Here is a 25,969-nt window from a genome sequence, read left to right on the forward strand (position 1 = left end):
CAGTAATGTCTGTCACGCTACAGAGGATTAGGATTAAGCTGGGTTATGCTACAGAGAAGGGACTTGTGTGTTTGAATGGCAAGGTAATAATCACCAATGTGGGAACTCATTTGCAAGACTACATATGTATTAGCAGTACAGGTTGTGGAAAGCAGATCACTGCTGAGCAATGCAAAAGTAACTTTGTTACTTTGTTATTTAAATGCACATTAGGACATACTTTAAAATTTGAAAGATTATGTTATGAAGTAGCTCACAGTTTGTGTGGATTCATGTAATGTACCAATAAAAAAAAACCCACCAGAACCAAATATTCAAGTCCATTAAAATTAAGAGCCGAAATTAGGCCACTGTATTTTCTGTGTAAAACAGATGCTAGTGAACCCTAGAATTTTAGCACCCTGATTTACCTTAACATATTAGGCTTTTTTTATAGTTCTTAAATGTGAAAATATTTTTTCTCCGTTGTAAATTATCAAAATTTGTTAGTAAAATTTACTCTGCAACTGCTCTTTAAACTCCTCTCTAATACTGATGAAAAATTAAGATTCATCTGTATAGCTAAGCATTACTGGCGGAAGAAAAGAGGGGAGTTGACAGTGTAGAGGATTTAAAATCTCCAGTGATACTACTTATCCAAGCAAAACCTGCAAACTTCTGGACATGGTGGCTGGAAAACCTAAAAGTGCATCTAACTGGCTTTGTTACACACATATTTGGAAAGGTACAAGGGAGAGCTGCACGGCAGTCTATTTGGAAGCTGTATATTTTCTAAATACTACAGGTCATGAAGGCACTTTGCTGAACTGCTTCTTTCTTTAGCTCCATTCCACTAGTGTTTCTTACTAATTAGTTGCATATGAAGCACAAAATCCTATGAGTGAAGCTCTGTCTGATTTCATTGTACAACTTTTTAAAAAATACACAGATGATGTACAAGCAATCTTTTTCAAGGGCACTGTGCCCAAGTTTTGTTTTAAAGATGCAGTGGAACAATTTTTTTCCTAGCAAACAGTCAGTGGTAACAGTTCAGCAAACTAGGGAATTTATTATTAATTACAGGCTACATTTATTTTTTGAACTGACACATATGAGAAACCTAATTCTTCTACTCTTTGGAACTGAAGAATTTTGGCAGGATGGGGATAAGGCAACAGCCGTAAGAGGCTAGAGTTGGTGCCACTTATCATTTAGGTTTTAAGGGCAGAACCCTGCCCTGGCCGCTCCAGTCCTCAGTTTGATACTTTGATACCCTCTTCCCTGTGTTTGTTACTGCTTCCCTCAGCCATGGCACATCCTAAGACTGCTGCTTAAGAGAAAAATTCTTGCACTGAAAAGAACTGAATCCCACAATTCTGCCACGTTTCCTCAAGCCAGCTCTCAGGTCACACACTGTGCATAAGGAACTGGAGGCATGGCCTTTTTCCAGAGAGAATGAGAGATCTTGCTCTGAGCAACCAAAGCGCCCAGTTCTTAGGAGGCTGTAAAGCTGTACTGAAAGTCTGCCACAGTTGGCAGCTGTGGTACAAACCACCTGATGCACAAGCAGAGTACTTTTGTACCCTGACTCACATGAGAGGTCACTCACACAGCCTTCACACAACTGTGGGCCGTCTTGCTCTCAGAAACATATTTATGCTTCCATAATTATCAATTTGAAAATTAGCAAAAATTCTGCTGTGAACACAGTTTGGGAAAGAAAAGCCTCAGAAGAACCAATGGGGCAGCAGCTCCTCCGAGCCCTGTGCAGCCCTGCAGGAGACAGGCTGAGTCTGCCACCATGTGACCGTGCCAGCTGGGAGGCAGAGAAAGCCTGGGCACCACTGCATGCTCCAAAATAAATGCCTAATGGCTCCCTGTGGAGTCGAACACACAGAATTTAAGACTCTGAAACAAAAAATTAAGATTGCCAGCATAATACCGTGACTACGAGCTCTGCTCTTCTCCTTGGTCTTTAATGCATGGGAGTGATGGATGATGTTTCTGACTAGGCAGACATTCAAAATCAGTCTGGTGGGGAACCACATGTATTATTTACTGCATATCACTGAAATTCTGCACAAAATATAGAACTCATTTTATTAAGGACTTTTTTATTGGGGCTTTCATCACTATGCCTGCCAGCCTTGTGAAAAGTAATGAATATTTTTTTCAGCTAGTCTGGAAAGTGAGATGGTGCTACTCACACTGTACTGAAGGGGGAAGTGAGGCATAGAGAGATCAAAGGCATCAATTGTCAAAAACAATCAGCTAGTGAATTAGTGAAATCTGATTTATTCCCTTTTAACCCAGTTATTTAGGTATCACTTTATATATTCAAGGCACTGGTGCTTGCCACGAGCTGCAGCTCTGAATGCTCCAGCCCTGCTGATGAAAGTTTTGAGATTCTTGTCAAGCACCCAGAAAAGGACCATGTGAGTAACGACTGGAACGTGGAAATGTACAATTTTGGAAAGTTGTATCCAACTGATCTGTGAATCACTGCACTAGAAATCTGTAGCAGGGCAGCATTGCCTGGCAGAGTGGGAATGCTGTATTTCCTACGTTCCTTTTTTATTGGCATCCCTACTTCTGGTGTGCATTGAGATTGCTGCAGATCCCTTCATCTGTGTAGAATTTGAGAGAAGTGGCTCAGTTTGAAGAGACTGGAATGTTTGCTAAAGAGGATGAGACAAACCAAACTCCTCTCTCTCAGCAATTGTGAATACAAAATTAAGGGGCTTTAATCGAGGAAGTGTGGAAAAAACCAAAAGAGATAACAGCCCTTTATTAAAAGATATATGTATGTTGGCAAGAACAGTAACAGAACACAAAAAAACCCTAGACAATAGTACCCAAAAAGTCCCCTTCAACCAAAAGAAAAAGTCTGAATGAACACTTCTCTGTCCTTAGCGCAGTTCCAGTCCCGGCCGGCAGGGGGCGCTGTTGGGTCACTGGAGGAGCAGAGCCTGCAGTGCTCGGTGTTGGCCTGCAGGGGGCGCTGTCGGGCTCTGGCGGTCACCATGAGGGGAGGGGTCTGGGGGGGGTCTGGGGTTGTGGGAGGAGCCGAAAAGAGAATGGGGACCCTTCCCCAATGGGAGAAGGGGGAAAGGAAAACAGTTCACCCCCACAAAACTCACTGTTGTCCTCAGATGAGAGTGTCTCAAGGCTCCTCCTTTTCTCTCCCAGTGAGCACAAAAACTCTTCGATGAAAACGCAGCAGGTCCGGGATGGAGACAAGACAGCTACCCTGTCTCCGTCCCAGAGAGAGAACCCAGCAAAACTGACTTCTTCCCCCCATGAGCTGGGCCAGTTACCCCAAAAATCCCAAACTCCCCCCCCCCCCCCCCCTCCTCCAGCCATTAGTTAGGAATTCGGCTTTGCTGACCAGACCTTTTGTAAAGTTAATTGACCCCCTTCCCCCTTCCCATTAGAACTCCGTTTTTCTTACAGTGGAGCAGACCGAGGAAAAATTCCCTCATTGGATTTATAGCCTATGACAAGAGGAGAGGGAAGAACTGACTGGGGAATGCATTCTCAGGATTAACTGCTCCAGAATCAAATGTTTTAAAATTAGGTTACTGTCTGGAAGTGCCTTCCTCTTCAAATTAAAGTTTTTTGTATACTGTTTTTCATTCCAAATTTCTACATAGTTTAATTACCAAGATGTAAACAGCAGGCCATCGGGTCTTCTAATATGTGTAGAAAAGTGCAGTACCCATTTCCTGAAGGCATTGATAAATCTTGTTTGTGTAAATTTTAGCCTTCTAATTTAAAGCAGTGTCTGGTCCTGGGGACTTCTGAGATGGCATTTCCTTCTGTTGAATTCACAGGTGAGCAGCCAAACTCTCAGGCCCACAGACAATGGCAGCTGCTCACATGCCTTGCTGAGTGTTCACCACCTAAAGATAACCTATAACTCACGGGTTTTGTTTTTAGGTAGCCAATTAAGTGAATGTACCCATTTTGCTGCAGTCCCCAAAAATTCCATTTGAAAGCACCAAGGAGGTTACTGTGCAACAATTTTGATGCTTGGTCATTACAGTAATGTTTGTTGCAGAAAGCCATCGACAGAGATGTGGCACCAAAGCAAATGAGTAAAAGGCACTTATCTGGTTCTCAAAAGTGTATTTCCAGATTTGGTAACTGCTTGCTCTGAAAAGCAAATTGTGACTCATTGGTACCCTCCTGCAGGGAACATTCAGTTCCAGGGAGGAGATGGAAAAAATTTTAAAACATCTGTAGCTGGAAAGCAGAAACCTTAACACGGAATGGGCAAATGGTAGACAAAAGTTCAGGAAGTATTCCAACAAGAGGCAAAAAGTCTTCATTCCACAGTAAAAGTGTCTTGAGTGTTAGTACAGTCTGTTCACTAGCAGGTATTTTTATAGTGTTTTTCATCAAGCTCTGAGCTGGCAATCAGTGCTTTTAGCACACCCAAAGGATGAATGATCACAGATCTGTGCTGGGAGTTATGAGGAAATTTGCACTTACTTTCATGTTGTTCTCCCTTCTGTTCCCAGCCTGTTATCAACTTGCCACAAGGGGGCACAACAGAATTTCTAAGAATTCTGTTATTAAATTTTGCTATTGTCCTATCATAAATGAAATCTCTATGCCAGTAAAAAAAGAGTACAGGACATTTGTGTATTTATCTAAGTTGATTAAAATACAAACCAAGAGTGGGCAGGTCACACCTCACTGTGGTCACAAACACACGCTTCACTGTGGCTGGAGCATGAGCTTCCTCAAGAACACCGTGCTGCTTGCAGTGTCTCGCATTTCCTGGTAGGGCTTTTTTTCAGTTTCTGTTGACTGTTTTTCATATCAATAAGCTTGAATCCCCTGTATTTTATTTCAATGAGCCTCCCACATGCAGAGAAGGCCACATTTCAGTGCACTGACGAGACACTACAGCTTGTTAACACAGTAGATCAAAAGTACCAGGAAGCCAGAATGATCCGCATTACATGGTATGTGAAATGATGTTTTTTGTTTTGCCCATTCCCATCTCTCTGCAGCATTTTCTCTCTCTCCAGTGTAGCTCTAACAGCACTACAACCCTTGCTTTACTAAAGAGCTTCCCCTCAAAACAGCTTTGCTGTACTGTGTGCAATTAAGGAACATGTCATTTGAACTAAAAAAAAAGAGGGGCTGGTTCTTTTTTGCACCTAACAAAGCAGGAAGGAATCTTACAGACAACTGCCTTGTTCTCCAGTTTTATCACTGATGCTAATATTTATTTTTGCAGGCACTATTACATAAACATATATATATTCCATGTGTGCACACACACAATGTATTCAGAAAGAGGGTACTGCCTCCCAGAACCATCCCTCTGAAACAGTCTCAGTGGAGAAAACCTGTATCTGTAGGACTGGATTTTCAGAAGATGCAAAATAGTTTGAGTGTTAATTATTTTCCTTTAGAATTTTAAGAAAGGCTCCTGTCATGATCCTGAGATCTTTTCTCACACAGCTGCATTCCATGATATCAAAGACATACTGTACCATAGGCATGAATTTCTTTGGGGGTTAGGTACCTAATTAGCCTTGAGGACCACTCTTATTACCAAAGATTAACTGAAAACTCATAGTAAATAGTACTTTCCTCCACCTGTGTTGTAAGTCACACGACATTCAGCAGCAGAAATAAGACACATTCAGAGAGCAAGATAAGCAAATCTTCCACAGTATTGGATAGAAATGGCTGCGTTTCTCAATTCAGTTTTCTGCTAGTTGTCTTCGTCTTTGTGTCAGTTCTCTGTAAAAAGAACTGACTGACACTTATCAGTTTCCCACATGAAAAAATTCCTGTTCAGCTGACTTTGAAATAAAGTCTTCTCAGCAGGAAGTCCAGACCAGTAACAGCTTGCTCAAGGAAATCAGAGAATAGGTTAATACCAGTGCTTCACCTGTCAGTGGAAATCTCCAAACCTGTACAAGCTCAGTGATCATGTAAATGTAATGGAAAACTGTAAGTTTGTGAAAAAAAGCACAAAGGAATACTGAATGCTCTTAAGATTTTTTTACATGCTAGAAATATTAAAATTGTTCACCCTAGCAGTGTTTTGATAAGTGGGGAGCAGATGAAGGCCTCCTTCTTTCATTCACAGAACATTACATGTAATTCATTTCACAGCTTTATTATTTTGTGAGATCTTAGAACTGTGTGGTAGACTAGAAATTAAAAGTTGTAAAAGGCAGAGTTTGCAGCTTCCCAGAAAGAACAGAAAACTGTTATGTAACAGGAAAAGGAAGACATGAGCTTCTCTCCAGTAAAGGCAACATTTACACCAAGTTGTTTAGGTTATATTCATCCCACAGTGTTGCTGCACATTAGGAATGAGTCATCTAAGGATTAACAAAAAAGGTCATTACAGTGAAATGAGGCATTTTGTCCTGAGAGGATAACAGTAAGGCATGGCCACACTGCCATTCTACCAACAAAATCTGAAATTCAAATACATGATGAAAACTCGTGCTTTTACTAGGGTGTGCCTGTTTTTGCTAACAAAGAATTTCCTTCTTAACACCCATGCAAATTAACCAGTGGGTACCTGCAGAACTCTCATGTTCATAAAGTAGTAAAGTGGATTTAGCTAAGTAATTTGGACCTATTATTTTTTTTTTCAGTCTGCTATGGTAGATCCAAACTGTTTTGGCAATGATATGTGACACAAGACTATGCTTAAGTATCCTCTGTCTTGGTCTGAAGCGTCCAACAAGGTGAAGGCCATTGCTCTGGCTTTGCAGTGTTTGATTCAACGCGATGATCTTCTCTCAACTCAGACTCGAGTTTACCATCTGTTGATTCTTGTTCTTTGCAGGCTGCAGGTGAAATCTGTACAGCAGACATGACATCTCTTGTGTAGGCATTTATTTCCCCATCAGCAACAGAGTCTGGTTGGCTTGAATTATTGGATCTTTCAGATAAGCCAATATAGTCATGGTCAACAACTACTGCACCTTGTAGAAAGTAATGGTTGTCTGTAAAAGGAAAGGAGCCATTAGATCAGATCATTCAAGTCATACTTCACATGTTAGTAAGGTGCTAACTTTCTTTTCAAAACAATTCCCACAAGAGGGCAAGAACGTTTGAGTGACAGCAGACTGATAATGTGAATTTCCTAATTTCATTGAGTACCAAATGTTTGGCATCTTGTTATGTCCACAAAATGCTTACAATGTTCCACATAAAGAGCTTTTCTTAGCTACATCGATGACTAAGTTGACATCTGTCACAGTCACCTGCTGAACTAATACCTTGAATGAATGGACATGCAGATTCTTTCATTTTGTGCATGCACACAGAGAAACGTTGTTTCTCCAAGCTTTTGCTGGGAAGTCTTAATGCAACACAACAGGCTTTTTTAAGCTGTAAAAAGTAAGTAAAAAAGAAGAAATAAAAAGAAACCAAACTCTATCCCAGCCAAAACCAGGACAGTCACTTCCTGGAAAAAAAGGGGAAGAAACTCTGTTTACACACTGCTTCTGCAGTATTCAGTGGTAAACATATTAGGTTCTGATAATACAAAGACAACTATGTTTAACTTTTTATACAGTGACAGAGTTCACCAAAGTTATTGTAATAGCTGTACGTTATCTGCATGCTTGCTATCCTGTGATTATCTCCTCATGCATCATTAATTTTATGAGGAAATGGAAGGCACAGAGTGATCGTCCAAGAAAAAGTAGCAGCCTGCAGACGTGACATAAAATTTGTATCTTGGTTATGAAATCTTCAGCTGACAACTGATATAAATATCAGCTTCTTACATCAGATTCCAGAATTAGTTTCAGCTTTGTACATCCCTGAGCTTTAAGATATGATGGAAGATACTACCATCTCAATGTAGTTTATTTATTTTCAAGAAACAAAACTTAATCACACATGCAGATAGGGTAGGAATTATTCTCCTTTTCAAGAACCCTGATGTAAAAAGCACCTTGATCTGTGACATAAGTCTTCTGAACACTGGGTGTTTATTTTCCACAAAATGCCTGTGGTGACTCAAAGACAGCATGAACACAAAAGAAACAGCTGCCACTTTTTGACTAATATGGCAGCACTGCAAAAGGACATGCTGAGGTCCAAGACTAAGAGCAGAAGTTGGTTACCCAAATCTTTGGGAATTTCTAGCCATCTGTTATAGATTAGGAAATCAGGGGGATTTTTCTTCCCCTGCCCCACTCCAAGGGAAAAACGGAGTGAGCAGGGGAAGCGAGGTCATTAGCGTTACAAAGGATGCAGCCTGCCTAGGTTAATGGGCCATTTGGAGAGACGGGAGAGGGAGGCAGAGGGAGGCAGGGGCTGGTTCTGTTTGGAGGGGTGAGGGGCAGACTGCGTTCTTGGCTCCCTGGGTGCAGGCAGGCATTTTGGGGAGGGGGACCGGAGGTCTAGTTTTCTTTTGGCTGTTCATCCTGGTCAGCTCGACTTCTCATCCTGCTGGCTTTGACCTGCCTGACTGTCCTGCTCCCCGGAGCTGCTGTGCCTCATCGGAGAGTTCTGCTTGCCCACGGGAGAGGAGGGGGAGTTTTTTGAGACACCACCGCCTGAGACTGCAGTGAGTCCTCGCCACTTGAGACAGCGGTGAGTTCCCGTGGGAGTGTGCTGCCTGCCTTCCTTTTTGTCCCCACAGAGGCGAGGACCCCCCATCTCCTTCTCGGTTTCCCCACGCGGTCCGGGACCGCTCTCTCCGGTCCCCTCTTCCCGCGGGTGACTGACGGAGCCCACAGCGCCCCTGCCGGCCGTGACCAGGTACTGCAGGCCCTGCAGCTCCAGCGGTCCCACAGCGCCCCCTGCAGGCAAGGATCAGGACTGCGCTAAGGGACAGAGAAGTACTCCTTCAGACTTTTTTTTGTTTTCTTTTCCTAGGGCTACCGTCTAGGTTTTTTTTGTGTTTTGTTACTATTGTTGCCAACATACATGTATCTTTTAATAAAGGGTTGTTATTTCTTCTGGGGTTTTTTTCCACACTTCCTCGATTAAAGACCCTTAATTTTGAATTTACAATTGCTGAGAGAGAGGAGTTTGGTCTGTTTCATAACTCATCCTCTTTAGCAAACATTCCAGTCTCATCAGACTAGGACACCATCCTACTGCAGAGCATGACAATTTTATTTGCTCAGGTAAGAGAAACATATTTAATTCTTCAGTAGCATGATTTAAAACAAACCATTCAAAAATCAGTTCTCTGATGTAGTCTTTCTACTTCAAGGCCTTTAGAGGACACTCAGATGTTGAAAAAAAAAAAAAGTCCAAACATCTACCATCTGCATTAGTCAGGTTGAACAACAACAAAAAAATAAAACTGATGTGAATTCTGTCTACACCAAAACAGAAACACCGTCAGAAAATGCTTCTTGAACACAGTTCAGCCTGCTTATATTTCTAGCATGTTTAGCCAGCCAGGATGAATAGAGCCAGACCAGAGATTAGAAGCAACTTTAGTAGAAGCTATTTTTAAAAAAGACTTTAGACATGATTCATTAGCTCTATTCCATGCTCTGCATAGGTTTGACGTCACTCACAGTCATTGTTCTCCCTTCTGAAAACCAGTTATTACATTATTATATAGTGTTAATTTAATTCCCACTAGTGAGTGAATGATACTTCTTCATCCTCATAATCTAACACGAAGACATAACAGAGAAGTTAAAAAAACCCAACTAAACAAAAACCTCAATCTTTTTCACATATATAAAAATATAAATTAAAAGAAATTACATATATATATATATATATACACACCTTTTTCACCGGACCCTCTTATGTATGGCTTGAGGTGAGACATTTTGATGGGTCTTTTTAACCTGGATCCTGTGGCATCTCTTAATATTGCACAGCCATTATCTGTGATATAATCTATAATACAAGGACCAACCCATTCTGACTGGAAACGACCATCCTTCCACCAGTTTTTTCTCTGCCTGAGGACTTCATGACCAACTTTAAGTTGCAGGCTATTTAATTGTTGTGTCTTCCTTTTGACTGTGATTTTGTTTCTGACTTTTTGTTCATCTGAGGTGTTTTTCTCCACCTGCAGGAAGATACATATGAATTACATTTCCTTTCTTTCCAAAAGGAACAATGCATTTTCATAGCACTGGTTAATAGTGCATAAACATAACATCGATTGGTTTTGTATGTGTATGATAGTTTTTACCCTAGGCCTTCCTGGACACTAGCTTGTAACCAGGAAGAAACTAGGGTAATGACTTAGGAAGTATTCCATGTTATTCCTTTCCATAACACAACATATAAAAAGGTGCAGATAAGAGAGCTCGTTCTCTTCTCTCTTCGGTGGCTGAAGGGGACAGGTCTCTCTGTAGACGGGCTTTGCTTATATAGGTCAGGGCCTGCCTGCTCAGACCTGCCGTTATCTCTGGTCTCTCCGGGAGGCGTGCAGGAGTTGGCTGCTGCCTTGCACAGCTCTGCTGTCCCGATCAGGGAAGTATTTAATTTGTTTTTATATTTATTGACTAGTTCTCTACTAACAGGTATATTTAAGAGTTATTTGTTTTTAGGCTTCTTTTTATCCCTGTTTCCCCCTCCCTCTTCCCTTTTTTCCCCCCTCGGGAGCTCCCTGTTGTGGATAATACATTCAAATTGTATATATATATAATTGTAAATATATATATTTTTGATAGAATCCCATTTAGTTCGAACTTCTTTCAGTTTTTTTCCTGTGGTTCGTTTTTTTCTTCCCTCTCTGGGAAGCAGGCCTTGTTGTCAAGTTTTGGAGACTTGGCGGGAAGCCAGCTCCAAACTTGCACAATGTGTATAGTTCATAATCATGTAGGGCTGAAGAGTTATGAAGAAATAGACTTTATCTTCTTAAATCAACAGTCCATAGGCAACAGTTTTCAGCTTCTGTAGATACTGTTTTACTCCTGTAAGTCAGAAATAGTAAATTTTTGACAATTGGCCAGGTTACTCCTTCCAAATACATATGAGATTTGTTACACTGAAATCTAGCCATCACAGAGGAAGGAAAACAAATTAAAAACCACCACACAAACTCCCACATTGTTTTAAGAGATTAGTTCTACTTTGTGCTTCAAGCCTTTCCATCTCTTTTATCTCCAGTCTTCTTACTAGCAAAATTTGAATAGATAACATTTACCTGGCAATCTGAGGTCTTCTCTTCTTCCAGTGCTTGACTGACTTTTTTAGTTGCTTCAAATATTTTGGCAAACATACTGTATTCTCCTTCCACGCATATATTCATTGGCTCAACAACATATGGGTTACGTTTAAACATTTGGAAATACGGGGTGTTTTGATTTGGCTCCTATTTAAATGGGAACCAAAAGCAAGCAAATTTAGCACACAGCTTTGCAGACATTTTGGGGGAGTTCAGTCAAAAGAGGAAGAATCTTCACATACCAAATTTGTCAAATTGAAAGCATAGGCAATAGCAGACAAATGTTCATCCCAATCATTTGGATAGTCAATGCAGTACTTGCTAAGAAAAGCTTTGATTGTCTTGGACATTCTTTCATTTACATCATCTGTCTGAGGATAAGACAATACAATTTGTTTCATTCCAAATAGTGCAAAGAGTTCTTCATTTATCTTCAAAAGAAAAAAGGACACAATCAGTGAACATTTCCCTTCTCCTTTATCCTATTTCAAGTAAACAAACTGTTTTCCACCCCTTTTGTTGATATGATGGTGACTGAGGAAGGTCTTACATACATAATACATATTGGCACCAAATACTCCAGGGTTGTGAGTGAGAGCTAAAGGAGTAAGTATGGCTTAGGAGCCAGTAATTCATAGTTTCTAACTACACTTCTGCCACTTCATCTGTCATTTCCTCTGTATCACAATCTGATGATCTTACCATCTCTAAGAGGATCAAAGCATGGTAAGTTCTTCATAATAACCACAGGTCAATGTCAAAAATAGCCTTAGCTATTGCTTACTGGACAATGTGGATGAATGAAATACAGCACACTGGAGTGTGAAAACCCATGCCAGTTCAAATGAGTGACAAAACCTTCACTATGACTGCCACGAAATAATTTTGCTTTATCCAAAAAATAAAGCCCTGGGAAATACTGCATAATGTTACAATTGCAAATAACTGGTTTGTCATGTGCTAACTTCTTTTCTACTTTTTAAATTGAAGACAAAACTACTTGAGCCTTTCTCAGGAATGGGCTAAAATTCAAATCCAATATAGGGGAAAATTTTTTTTTCTTGGGAAAAAAAAAGATTAATCAGCCACGTAAACATTTACCTGATAAACGAGCTCCTTCCCTTCATCAATAGGCATTTTTTGAGGTGGGCCATATAAGAAAAACACATTTATGAGTGCCTTAGCAATTTCAGCTGCTGAAGTGTCACGCAGTGGTAAGATAACAGTCCATCTTGTAAATAAATCTGTCATAATTATGATGTATTTGTGACTTCTGTTGGTAACATTAAAAGGTCCCATAAGCTCTATAGTAACTGCTGTCCATGGGTCTTCTGTTTTGAAAGGTTGTGTTTTGGGCCCAGTGATGGTTGTGTTCTTTGCCACTTGGCAATGCTGGCAAGCATACACCTAGAGAAAACATCAGGAAAGATGTTACCAATAAAAACCAAAGGTGAAGGTTTAAGACAATCATCAGAATCAGATCTCCACTATTCCTCTCTAAATTAGCTCAGACCAGGCAATGCAAAACAAATTCATTTATCACCTTTCTTACAATTTTTTACTCTCAGATTTTTCAGCCCCAGCATAAAACCAAAATAAAACCAAATAGCTAAGGCCAGGAGAAAGACGTGCAGGAATTCCCTCTGTCCTGAAAGCACTGTGCTCTTGCAAGTCCATCTGTAAATGCTAAAGGAAGCATGAAGCAGCTGGGACTAAAAGGAAGTCCCTTTTGGTTAACCTATGTATGCTACGGCTGAAAAACACTGGCAATACATAATCTTACCTCGTAACATGGATCAGCTTTATCTCCACGACAGAGGCCCTTTGTACAATCTGAGTTGAAGGCACAGACTCAACTTCAGTTCATGTTACAGTTGCATATGACCCCAAAGTATCCAGGTGATGTCACAAACCCATAGCAACAGTAATTTGGCCTTAAAGGACATTTACATACAGTTCCCTGAAGGACTGAACTCTACCAGGGACCATGTCCATGCATTTTTGGGTAGAGGAGAAGGAACTTTCCCTAGCAGTGATTTAACTATTTCGTGAACACAACTAATTGTAAGGCAGAGACACCATTTTCATGTTCTTATCTGCCAGTAGCTACTCTGGCCACATATCCTTGGGATGGTACATTGCATCCTAACAAAGATAAGTCAAGAGAAATCAATCTCCAAGGCTGGATCTGCCTTCAAAGGCATCATGGCTCCCCACCAGGTAGAGAAGTGTAAAAGCCATGTTGTCAGTAGTAATGGGGTAAAAAGGAAACACCAAGATGACCATTTGCAGTGTGATTGTGAGCTCATGTTTCCTCATCATGAAGCAGTCTGGGTACTTGCTGTACCAAAGCCATAGGACTGCAAAACATTTGTAACTAAAAGACTACATAAAAATTATCCTGTAGCTATTATGCCATACCCACTGCTTGACATCATTTGTTACAGAGGTCCAGTAGTAATTAGACTCCACTAAAGTCAGTGTCCTTGATATCCCATGATGAGCACCAGCAGCATTTTCATGGCATTTCCTGAGCACCTTTTTCTTCTCTTCATCAGAAACAATTACCAGGCGCATTTGTTTTCTATCTTTTCCAACATAGAACAATTTATTTTCTGAAAGAAAAAAAATACCAGCAAATTATGTGCAAGTGCTTTGTCCTTTTCTTTAGTTTAAAAAACTCCTGAGCATGATTCGGAACAGAACTGACTACAGTAACTTCAATTCACTTCAGTGTAAATGTAGTTTTTTGTTTACAAATATTTAAATTATTTCCTCCGAAGAGCCTTCAGTTCACCTATGTTTATTGATGCGGACTTGAGGAGTTACAAGGGCAGGTCAGAATGCAAACAGTGATCCCACAGAAAGTCTGACTGAAACACAAGGGTGGAAAGGGGAGGTAGGAGTGCTGAGTTTTTGCTGTTTGAGAAGTTGTTGTGTGCCTGCCAGCAACCTGACACTGTAAGTCACAGCTTTAACCCCTCCGTTCCCTCTACACAGAATTGGTAGGTTTGATGGGACTGAGAGAACACAGCACACTACAGAGGCTCACATATCTCCTCACAGGGCCTCAAAGCTGGGAAGGGCACAGAGGCTCTCAGGTGACTGATGGCAAAGTTGTCCTTGCACTTCTGCCCAGCCATACACAGCATTCTCCAGAAAGGATGGAACGTTCCTTGTCTACAGCTGCAGATCTGGATTTCCCTTTCTGCAATCCTGTGAATAATGGATTGCAATGGCTGTCTATTTCTGGAGTATGTAGAACAAGGTTTGGCTTTCAGATAGATACATAAATCCCTCTTGGAATGGAATGAAGGAGATCAAACTTCCATTTTTACAAACATCCTGTTATACACTAACCAGGGATATGCAGAGCGTTTGTTTTATGGAGAACATATTAAAAAAAAAATCACAGAACTCTGCAGAGCAAGATCCCACTTCTTTTGTTTTTTCCTAATATCAGCATATCTTCACCTAAATATCTATTTTCAGAGCAATCTGAGAGAATATTTTTACCTTCAAAAATGAATTTTTTGGCTGCCCTCCTGATTCCACTTCTTTCACTTGACAGTGTTGTGGGATGATACTCCCCTGTTCTCTTGTAGTATGCAATCTGCTTCAGGTGGAGCCCACCACTTTTTCCACTGCGAACCATTGTCAATCTGAACAAAATGCACAGGATTTATGAGACGGAGCTATTGTCAGTAGTTCAAAGGCATCCTGGGGCTGTAGCCTCTAAGAGGATGTTACACCATTCACTGCACTTCCCTTGATACCCCCATACTCTCAACTTAAGCAATAAGAAATACTGACCGAAACACTAATTTTGTTCTAAGCAGAGTTGTTTTCACCAAACTGTGTTTTAAAATTTCCACACAATGGGGACTTCTACTAGATTCATTGGACAGGGGAAGGAAATAGCACCAGAGAGAAGGAAACTGTTCTTCTCATTCTTCAATGTTTGGATAGCCCTCAAATGCAGGTGTGCTGGAGACTGGATGTGTCCAAAAATCCACCTTAGTTGAAAAAAAACCACATAGACAAATAGGAAAAAAACACCAACTTCCTAACTAGAAACTGACAGAAATGTATTTTGTTCATTAATTCATCTGACAATGAGATTCTGAAGTTCCAAATCAGGTTCTGCATGCAAGATAACAACTGACATGGGCTGACTTACCTGATCACATTCATAAGCTAAAATGTCACTAGTAAAATGGGTCACTGATACAGGGAATGTTTGGGTCTAGCAAGAATATCATCAAAATAATTAGCAAATAATGAAAATCAGAAATATTCACAGGCAGAATTATTCATGCAGGTTCTAAAAGATTTCAGTGATTTTTTTTTTTTATTTCTTTTTTCCAAATCTATTCCAGCAGCAATGAACATGTGAATGAGACAGCAGCTTGATCATACCCTCATCAATGTCTACAGGAGCAGGATAAGGCTTGGAGTCTGCCATGTCATAGTGAATGCTATTTATCCACAGCATTAAGCGAATGTGATAGTTTTCACCCTATGCCTTCCTGGAGACCAGCTTGTAATCAGGAAGGAACTAGGGAGGTGACCAAGGAAGTATTCCATGCTATTCCTTTACGTAACCTGAGGTATAAATAAAGCCGACCGGAGAGACCTCGCGCTCTTCTCTTCCGGCGAGGTTCAAGAACAGTAGATCCCTACGTGGTATTGCTTTTCTGAAGCTGAGGCCTGTATTGACTGCTGTTGTCTGCCACTGCAGGAGGGGAGGGTGCTGGGCCAGGTCTGACTGTCCTGCTTTCTCAAGGGAAGTGCTGAGATTTAGCCAGTTCTTCAGTCTGCTGGTTACCAGGTTTTTAGATTGTGCATACCTGTTTTGTTTCTGTCCCTTTGCGTCCTTTTTTTGTTCTTTTTTTTCCCTTCTCCCTTCCCCTCTTCCCTTTTAGGAAGCTATTTGGGGTTTCTGGGGTTATAGGTATATAGTATTCTCACTGTATATACCTGTTTTATATGTAAAATATATATATTTTGTTATAGCTTGGCTGTTTGATTTTTTCCCCCCTCTCTGGGAAGCAGGCTCTGTTGTCAAGTTTTGGAGACTTGGCAGCAAGCCAGCTTTAAACTTCCACAGCAAATTTCTTCCTTATCTTGCCAGCGTCCCAGGGCTGGACTGTGACAACATAACCTGCTAAGAAGAGTAGGTAGTTTGTCTGCCATACCTGCTAACTGGCATATAATTGTGGGGAAGTGACAGTATCCAGTCGCTCTGGAATGTACATGTGATGCTATTGGAAAGCAAAATGTGTAAGACAAGATGTCTGGTTTTTCAGTTTATAGATTCTCACCTACCTTCATTATGCAGGTGGTGGGAAGGGGGCAAAGAGCTATTAAGAGTGTTTATGCCTGCTTTACTTCATTCCTCTCAGAAAATAAAATGCTGTATGTTATTTACAGAATAACATAATCTACATGTATAACTGGGCCAAGCACTGCTGTGTTATTAATGGCAAATGCATGCCAGGAACTTCACGTTCCAAATGTGACAAGACCTTTGCCCCACTGAATAATTTTTGTACAACCCAGAGCTGGCTTTCAAAACCAGCCAAGTCTATTGACATACAACATCAGTGTCTTAAAGCGAAATTTTCATACCTGGGATAACTAGCACAGATCCACTTTTTGCCACCACAGTCCTGCCTGTGAGGAAAGAGGGTGTTTCAGAGCAGGGAAGGAGAGGAGCCAGAACACAGCAGCTTCCTGTAAATTTACATCTGATAGCACAAGCCAAACCAATGGACTGGGTTGGTAAATTGACTAACTAACAGCAGAAAGGAAGGTGAGGCTGCCATGAAATAAATTCATGTTTCTGATATTTAGAAGTCACTTAACTGGTATTTTTGACAGCAAAAGAGCACTGGTGAAGGGCAATTAAAATATCCCAGCTGCCAGGGGTAAGTATTTAAGTTTCATTCAGGATTTTCCTAATGGCCAGTCCTACACTTAAGTCACCTGTGCACAGCCTGAGGTCAAAACTAGCCAGGTATGACCTATGACTTAACCAGAGATGATAGGCTGGTTTGGCTTGACACAGACTTTCACATGTGGCAGGAAAAGATGTTACCACAACAATCTTTATTCTTCCAGTGCTTCAGAAAGTCATACCTGAAACAGTGAATATTCTCCATGTAGTACAAAATGAATGATCTTAACAAAATTAAGTTGCACAGCAACACGATGCATTTAAGCTGATACTTCAGCTAAACAGAAGACCCATTCTCACTCCTGCAGCAGCAGTTTCTGCTATAAGGGTTTGGAACAGCTTAGGGAAGATGAGGAAGAAAGAATATACTATGTAGCATCCACACACTTTAATTTAGTAGGATCCTGATCCAGCAAACTCTTAAGTGCTTCAACAGTCTGCTGGATTGCTGCCTAAGAGGACAATATTATATGAGCTTCCTTCCTGGATATTTATTTTCTTGTGTCCCTACTAATCTTTTCCCACAATACCTAATTTACTTGGTTTAAACCACTCTTAAAAACAAACAAATAAACAAACCAGCCCTGACAATAACAAGTTATAAAACCTCCTAGTTTTGTTGTTTATTCAGATAATTCATATGGTATGGCTATCAAAACTCATATTGTATCTGGTAGTCTAAAAATCAAAGACATAAGAAGAGCAATCAATTTTTAGTACCTTTGAAGCTGGAAAAGAATTCACTGCCTTTCAGTCAAGGGAAGCATTTTGGCAAGAGAATGAAACTTCCATATAATCAGAGCTCTTTTTGCTCTAGTGTCGTGGCTAAAACAATCGTACCTGCTAACACTTGGCTATTTTACCCTTTAATGCTCATTTTCTCCTACGCACAATCACAATCCTGCAAAATAGTTTGTCCCTGCAAAACTATTGTTTTAGACCAGCTTCCAACTAATTCCCCTACCTCTGTCTGCAATTCCTATCAGAAATGGGAATTCCCCAGTGAACCCTGAATCATAGAATGGTTTGGGTTGGAAGGGACCTCAAAGATCATCAGTTCCAACCCTCTCACATGGGCAGGGACATTTTTCACTAGACGAGGTTGCTAAAAGTCCCATCCAACTTGGCATTAAAACACTTCCAGGGATGGGGCATCCACAGTTTCTTCAGGGAACCTGTTCTAGTGCCTCATCACCCTCGCAGTCAGGAATATCTCCATATATCCGATCTAAACTTTCTCTCTTCCAGGTTGAAGCCGTTCCCCCTTGTCCTGTCACTACACGCCCTTGTAAAAAGTCCCTCTCCAGCTCTCTTGCGGGCTCCCTTTAGCACAGAGCTTCAGGAACACAGCCTTCCAAAAACCTGTAAATCAGACAGGCACATTCCCCTACATCCCTCCCTGGCCTGCGGGAGCTCAACAGAGAGCTGGGGCCGTCTTCTGAGAGACCCAGCGGGTAGGAACTCGAAACCAGCGCTTCGCCGCCCGCGGTGGCGGCAGGCGTCGTGCGGAATGCCCGGACGCGGAACTGCCGCCGGGAAGGCGCCCGCCCCCCCGCGAGACTACATCGCCCAGCATGCACCGCGCGGGGCACGCTGGGAGCGCCGCTCCCGCGCGGCCCGTCCCCCGGGGGCTACGCGACCGAGCCCCCCCCCACGCATGCGCTGAGCGGCGCCGACGCGACCTTTTTGCTGCCCGCCACCGCCTTCCCCCCGCCGCCCCCTCGGCGGAGACACCGCCCGGCACCGCCCGGGCACCGCCGCGCCCCTGGGCACCCACCTGCTCCCGCAGAGGTACCGAGGTACCAGCCCAGTGGCACGAGGTACCGGCAGACGCACAACCGCAGCGGCGGCCGCGGCGGCGCCCCGGGACTTTTGTGGCGCCCCCGGAAGTGGCGGGAGGGGAGGGGGAGGGGAGGGAGGAGGGGGGAGGGGAAGAGGGGGCGGGGCAGCGGCGGAGCCGCCTCGTGAAGGGGCCGCGGGGCGACCGCGGGCAGGTGAGGCTGTCGATCCCTCCTGTTCCCCTCCTGTTCCCCATCCCCCTCCTTCCCCGTCCTTCCAGTCCCCGGGGGCGCGGTGTCTGCGGCGAGCGGGAGTCTCCTGTGGCGGTGGGACCAGGGCGAGAGTACGGGGGGCCCGGTCCCGAGCGCAGGGGCAAGTCTGTGTCCCTTGGGAATTCTGGGAGCTGCTCCGAGGGATGCGGAGGGCACGGCCCTGGGCGCTCCGTGCAGCGCTTTGTCTCTCGGAGAGGGTTTCCACGCCGGGCGTCCGTGTTTGCAGCGCACGGAATGTCGGGTTAAGCCTTTTGGTGCAGGCGGGCACGGGGTGAAAGGTAGTGCGGCCGAAACGGGAACAGGGAGTGGTAGTGGAACATCTTTCGGATCGCTGCTTTTGGGGCACGCTGTTAACGTCCCAAAACTGATGATGAATTCAGTGTAGAATTAGCTGGGGGCAAGTGAGATTGTTGTCTGTAATAAAAGAAAAAACGGAAAAAGCAGGGTTAGCCCCAAAGCTGAGAATCGATTACATGTTTTAACTACAATCAATTACATGTTGGAACTATAAAATAACCTGTTGGAAGCAGAGGTGGGAGAAATGAGGGGGTGAGTGGCCCCGTGTTAACGTTTCTCTTTGTGCCCGTGGTGTTTTTTTTCCTGAACCTGGGAACTCTACTAGTGCTGGGGGGTTGGCAGTTGTAATAGTTGACTCTAGTTAGTGACTCTCCTCACTCAGGCAGTAAGACTGGGGGAGATCAGTGTCACAACCACTGCAAGTAAGTGGTTTCCTTTCTCATCCGTACCATTTCTATCTCATGTCCTCTCACAGTCGTTTGTCACAGTGTTTCTGCATTGTGTTGTGTCTTTCTAAGCATTGTGTCCCCTTATCTATTTAAACTTCTCTGTTTCCACCTCTTCTGCATCCCTTCTGCTTCCCTTCTGCGTCATCTTTCTACTCGAGTAACACGCCAAACTGCCCCCCCCCCGCAGTGTCAAAATTCTATTGAATCCGTCTTTGTTTCAATAAACAAGTTTTGATTCAACCAGTAACAAAGCTCTTCTTGCTATGTAAAACTTTTTTTGTGGCATACAGTGATATAATATGCTTTTTACGGTTCAGTATATGAGAAATATGGATTTTTATACTGGTTGGCTTGTCTTGTCTGTCTGGTTCATTCTGTGGAGAAAGTTTCTTCCTTCTGGCAACTGTGGATAGAACAGATCAGAGCTCCAGAGGCTGAACCCAATGAATTGTGGTATAGATTTCTTTTTTTGCCAAAACTCTTTCATCTCTACAGCGTTGAAGTTCTTTGTGCGAATCTGGAGAAGCTGTTTTGACATCTTTGAGTGGGATCTGTAGAAACTTGGAAGCCAGCCTTTCCTGAAACATTCAAACCTTCCAGAAATATAAATGCCTTTGTGTGATGTGTTTGACAGGGTTTGATTTAGAAAGGAACTTGGAGGTTAATGAATGTGAAGGTTATCTGTTCTCTGATTGTGCAGGAGACACTTGTAACACGTGCCAGATGTCAATTGGTAGTAGTTTGCCAGTTTAAAAAAGTAAAAATACTGCCTTTCTATCTTGTAGGTAATAGAGTGATATTTACCAGACGGGCTTTTATCACATGGCAAGGTACAACTCTTCTCAGGAGCTCTGTCCCCTGAGCTACTGTAATATGGAGGGTCAGACTGCAGTCTTACTTAAGGCACAAACATTTAGGTGGCAAAGTTCTTGGAAAATAATCAGGTCTTCAGGAAAGATTTAGGCAACTGCAGCTAGTCAGTTAACCTAGCTGCATAGAATTTAAAGGAATGTTGAGTGCACCTCCAAATAACACTGACCAGAGTTTTTTCTAGTAGGAAATGCCAATAAATGGTGCATTGGGAAAATGAAATTGGATTGGTAACCTAATGGTTAGAACAGTTGACTGGAACAGGACAAATACTGTTTCTGTTCCGTCCTGTCTCAGTGGTTTCAAGTGCCTGTTTTCTGTTTATCAGGAGCATGTCCTCACCACCAAGCTGAAAAAACTGTGTGTAAAAGCACCTGCATGTTTATGTTACTGCTGAGGATGGAGTGTGAGGAACAGTGCAGGAGGTTTTTTTTGCCCAGAAAACACATTTTGAGTGCTCTGGTGGGTTGACATCATTTGCCTGGACTGGTGGAAAGCATCTGATACTGTCCTTGCAACATCCTTGTCTCTAAACCAGAGAGGTGTGAATTTGATAGCCAGCCAGTTTTGGCTGGATGGTCGCACTCCAAGTATTGAGTCAACAGCTTGACCAAGTGGAGACCAGGAAGAGCAGCATTCCTCAGGGGTTGCTACTGGGACTGTCACTGTTTAACATCTATGTTGGTGACATGGACAGTGGGGCCGAGGGCACCCTCAGCAGGTTTCCTAATGACTCGGAGCTGTGCGGTGCATTTGACAGGATGGAGGGAAGGGATGTCATCCAGAAGGATCTGGACAGGCTTGAGAAGTGGGCCTGTGTGAATTTCATGAAGTTCAACAGGGGCAAGGTCCTACACCTGAGTTGGGGCAATCCCAAGCACAAATACAGGCTGGGCAGAGAATACATTGAGAGAAGCCCTGAAGAGAAGGATTTGGGAGTGTTGGTTTACAAGAAGCTCAGCGTGACCCAGGAACATGCACGGGCAGTCCAGAAAGGCAGCTGTGTCCTGGGCTGCACCCAAAGCAGTGTGGGCAGCAGGAAAAGAGAGGGGATTCTTGCCCTCTACTCTGCTCTAGTGAGACCTCACCTGCAGTGCTGCATCCAGCCCTGGGGTCCCCAACATAAGAAGCACTTGGATCTGTTGGAGCAGGTACAGAGGCTATGAAGATGGTCAGAGGCTGGAACACCTCTGCTGTGAAGACAGGCTGTGGGAGTGGGGCTTTTGAGCCCAGAGAAGAGAAGGCTTTGGGAAGAGCTTGGGATACCTTCCAGTACCTAAAGGGAGACTATAAGAAGGCTGGAGAGGGACTTTTTACAAAGGCCTGTAGTGATAGGACAAGGAGGAGGGCGTGACTTTAAGCTGAAGGAGGAAAGATTTGGATTAGATATTAGGAAGAAGTTCTTTACTGAGAGAATGGTGAGGCACTGGCACAGGTTGCCCAGAGAAGCTGTGAATGACCCATCCCTGGAAGTGTTCAAGGGCAGGCTGGATGGGACCCCTGAGCAGCCTGGTCTAGTGGAAGGTTCCCTGCCTGCAGCACAGAGGTTAGAATTAGATGGTCTTTAAGGTGCCCTCCAACCCAAACCATGCTATGATTCTTAACTATACAGTGACACATTTTTTACATAACTTTTCTGATATACGAATTTATTTGTTCATAAAGCACCACTTGAACACTGAATATGATCTGTATAAAACAGGGCTCCAGCTTGGAACAGCGTACTTGTCCATGTGTTCTGGCTATGGGCTGCTATGACCTCCAGCATAGGCTCTCTGTGGGCTACATCTTCCTTTAGGGCACATCCCACTGCTCCAGCATGGGGTTCCCTGTGGGCTGCAGGTGGATATCTGCTCCACTGTGGACCTCTATGGGCTGCAGTGGCACCACCTGCTTTCCAGTGATTCTTCTCCATGGGCTGCAGGAGAATCTGTATGCCTAGTGCATCTCCTCCCCCTCCTTCCTTAAGGACTTTGACGTCTGCAGAGTTGTTTCTCTCAGTTGTTCTCACCCCTCTCAGCTGCTGTGCAGTGTTTTTTACCCTTTCTTAAATATGTTATAGCAGAGGCACCACCAGTGGTGGCTGATGGGCTCGGTTTTGGGCAGCAGCAGATCCATCTTGGGGCTGGGTGGAACTGGCTCTATCCAACATAGGGTCAGCTTCTCATGTCTTCTCACAGAAGCCACCCCCTGCAGCTCACCCACTACCAAAATTCTGCTAGTTAACTCCGTGCAGGCACTTACCTGGCAAGGAAGGCTCGTGGCTTCTTCTTCATTCCTAGGAATGTTTCTTCAGGTCTCAGTAAACTGAAATGGAAAGATGGGTAGTCTCTTTTAGAATGGAAATTGCTATAATTTTTTTGGTGGAGTACATAAACTACTATATAGTAATGCATTATAAAAAATATTTGCAGTGTTCCTGAAGACAGAAGGAACTTGATATGTTCACAGTTGTTATTTGCATAGATTATGGCTCTTCATCACTCAGTCTGAGGGCTGTGCTTGGCTTGTAGGGAAAAACCAGTGCCTGGCTGAAAGCAATAAATCTTCTCTTCTGGAAGGTTCTTCATGATGTTAGTGTATTGTGAAATCTAGAGCTTGATGTTTGTTTGATGCGGGATTGTAGCATTATTTGTAATGCTGTATGATCTGGTCTTTGTAATGTATCTTTTTCCTTTGTTAATTGTTTTTAACCTGTTTCTTGCCACTTCTGTTGTACATCAGCGCAGTTACTTGTTTGATTTTATTGAGCAGAGCCGAGTTACAGAATGTGGTGATAAACTTCATAAGGCTGTTGAAGTTTGTATTTAGTGATGAGAGCAGAAGACTTTTCTCAGTTTGTTGTTGCATAGCTGGACCTTATAAATTCCAGTAATTATTGGAAACCTTTATATCCCTTTGTGTCTTCTGTGATTACTGTTTGATTTGCTTGTTTGTGGGTTTTTTGTTGAGGTTTGGGTTGTTTTGGGGTTTTTTTGTTATTGTGCAAAAGTATTATCAGGCTGTAACTGTAACATTCTTTGGGATAGAGCTGCTCAACAAATTTGTTTAAATTTAGTCTGTCTAAGTAAGGGGCTGACAGCTGCCACTCAGCATCTCACAGGATGTGTGGTAGAACAGAACATCATCCATGTGTAAATGTTAATTTTTTTATAATTGACTGTATGACACAGCAGACATTTTAAATTTGAGAGAATATGTATCTTTTGCAGTGTAAGGTACAGCAATAAACAGGTCAAGTATGGTTTTCTCACAGCGCTGTCTTCAGCAGCTTCTGTGTTTTAGCATTCTTTCCCTCTTTTTCTGCCTTTTTGCGCTCCTGTCTCTTCTTGGTCATCTGTCAGACCTGAAGAAATGCTATTCTTGAGTGTGGGCTCTTGTTACTGGTTCTAAAATCTCACGTTTAAGTTTGAAGTATTATCAAGTTTCCTTGAATCATCTGTAGAAAGGTGTTACATATCCATGGAGAGCACTTTGGATTGCAGTTGGTGCTGTCAGCTCTCAGACTCCACTGGTTCTTTCTTCTCACTGTCTCCCCTTGCTTCCCCCTTGCCCTGTCACCATACTTTCTGCTTCACCAGCAACCCAACAAACTGTCTTTGGTGGTTTGTTACACCATAAATCATGGTGCAGAATTAGAATTTCGAAATGGGTGAAATACCTCAACAGGAGTGAGGCAAACATTTTTGCTGTTAACTGTACTGTTAATGAAGATGTTAGGCTATGGTGGTTCTAGCAGGAAAATGTTGAAAACTTTTTTTCAACTCACTTGAGACTACCTGAAAAATTGCTATTAACATTATTTGGGGTTTAACTTCCTAATTTAAATTGGAGGAAGCTGGTAAGGGATGCAGTTGGAATGTGCCTACAGAGGTAAAAATTGGAACTTTAAAAGGAGCAATATAGGGGTAGAGTGCAGGGGAGTGGTCTGTTTTGTTACTGTTATGTATATATATGTGAAGAATCAGGTAACAGATGAGCAACGCTTATGATTCCTGTACCGTTACCTGTTTGTTAAATTCCACAGTGTAAATCTCGCTAAGTGTTTTGTAGTTGTTATGATATAATGGCATTTTGAAAAGTTGTTTTCCTGAATGGTTGGCTGTGTTTTATAGCTATTTAATGCATGATGTGCTGGATTTTTTTTTTTTCTTGCAATAGCAGATGAGAAGCATTTTTACTCCAGTTTTGTTCCCTTTCGTTTCCATTAATGTGCAGTAGGGGCAATGTATGTTTGTTCTTCTGATAGCTGTAAAGACACAGAAGAAAATCTGGTGAAATGCTTCTGTTTGTACAGAGTTGTGTGTATTTTTATTAGTATTCAAAACGTGGCTGTTAAAACTTTGAGCCCCTTTTTCATGACTGTTCAGACCACTGCTGCTGTGTTGAGCTGATTTGTTGCTGACAGTTACTGGAATGCTAATCTTTATGGTCTAAGTAAGCATGGGAAACACAAGGGCTGGATTCCTGAGCTGCTGAAAGATGTGGAATGGGGACAGAAAAACTGTGTGTATATCTGTTAACACTTACCAAGGTCTATGTTTTGGCTTATTCTCTCAGAATATACCTGTAGAATTCGTTTAGAATATTCTTGTGGAAATGGAGAAATGTTCTGTTAGAAGTAAAGTCTGTAGTGCAGCACTGAAGTGAACACTGGAGTTCTTATAAGACGTATCATGTGGACACGCCATGCATTTCATTGAAAATCCTTTTAAGGTGCAACACTGCATTTCTCAAAATCATTGAAGACTTTTAAATCTTTGAGCTGTAAAACAGAAGCCCCATGTAAAGTTTGAAGAGAACATAGTCTAGTTAATTTTACCTGGAGAGGTCATTGCACGGTAGGAGATTGCTGCCTGGATGTTCTTGCTGCTATCTCTTTGGAAGTGGGTCAATGTAAATTCCATCACAAAGTGGGTTTTATCTTGCTTACATTGCAGTCTTTCATGGTTGAGACAAACAGGTTATCTTCTGACCTTGACTGTCTGAGGCTTGTGCTCATGCACCAGGTATGAGAAGATCTAATGCAAAGTGTCTCTGCCCCTGTATAGCACTGCTGCTCACTTCTTAAAATAGAAAAATGGTGCTGGGAAGACTCTTCCCTGCTCCAGGGGCAGGAAGATGAAATTCTGCATAGGACATCATGTACTAGAAGCTTCCCCTATCAGCACTGGCAATACCTTTGAAGCAGGAAGCAGCTCCATCTTCATGCTCT

General features: G+C 42.5%; 2 protein-coding genes across 20 annotated transcripts in view; one reads left to right on the forward strand and one right to left on the reverse strand.

Annotated features, from left to right (window-relative positions):
• Positions 1 to 4,693: 4,693 nt before the first annotated feature.
• GIN1 (gypsy retrotransposon integrase 1) lies at positions 4,694 to 18,982 on the reverse strand. 4 transcript variants are annotated; one of them, XM_051782633.1, is made up of 9 exons: positions 18,865 to 18,971; positions 16,760 to 16,804; positions 14,645 to 14,790; positions 13,550 to 13,743; positions 12,230 to 12,535; positions 11,371 to 11,559; positions 11,108 to 11,275; positions 9,733 to 10,021; positions 4,694 to 6,968 (listed from the first exon to the last, which is right to left on the reverse strand). In XM_051782633.1, the coding sequence occupies exons 3-9, from the start codon at positions 14,781 to 14,783 to the stop codon at positions 6,670 to 6,672; spliced, it is 1,584 nt and encodes a 527-aa protein (XP_051638593.1). In that variant the 5' UTR covers positions 14,784 to 14,790; positions 16,760 to 16,804; positions 18,865 to 18,971; the 3' UTR covers positions 4,694 to 6,669. The 4 variants fall into 4 exon arrangements, with proteins under 4 accessions (XP_051638593.1, XP_051638594.1, XP_051638591.1 ...); XM_051782634.1 differs by lacking the exon at positions 16,760 to 16,804 and adding an exon at positions 14,942 to 15,144 and having other exon boundaries at positions 18,865 to 18,952; XM_051782631.1 differs by lacking the exon at positions 18,865 to 18,971 and adding an exon at positions 18,450 to 18,700.
• Positions 18,765 to 25,969, forward strand: part of PPIP5K2 (diphosphoinositol pentakisphosphate kinase 2) — a 46,929-nt gene continuing 39,724 nt past the window's right edge. For 15 of the 16 annotated variants that reach the window (XR_007903733.1, XR_007903731.1, XR_007903730.1 and 12 more), the window contains exon 1: positions 18,999 to 19,081. The gene's annotated coding sequence lies outside the window, so the exon portion shown is untranslated. Of the gene's footprint in view, positions 18,908 to 18,998; positions 19,082 to 25,969 lie in introns of those variants that run through there. The other variant, XM_051782564.1, reaches the window with a different exon arrangement.

Source organism: Manacus candei, unplaced genomic scaffold, assembly GCF_025592945.1.
Source record: "Manacus candei isolate 608988 ecotype Guabito, Panama unplaced genomic scaffold, ASM2559294v1 h1tg000016l, whole genome shotgun sequence".
NCBI classification, from domain to species: domain Eukaryota; kingdom Metazoa; phylum Chordata; class Aves; order Passeriformes; family Pipridae; genus Manacus; species Manacus candei.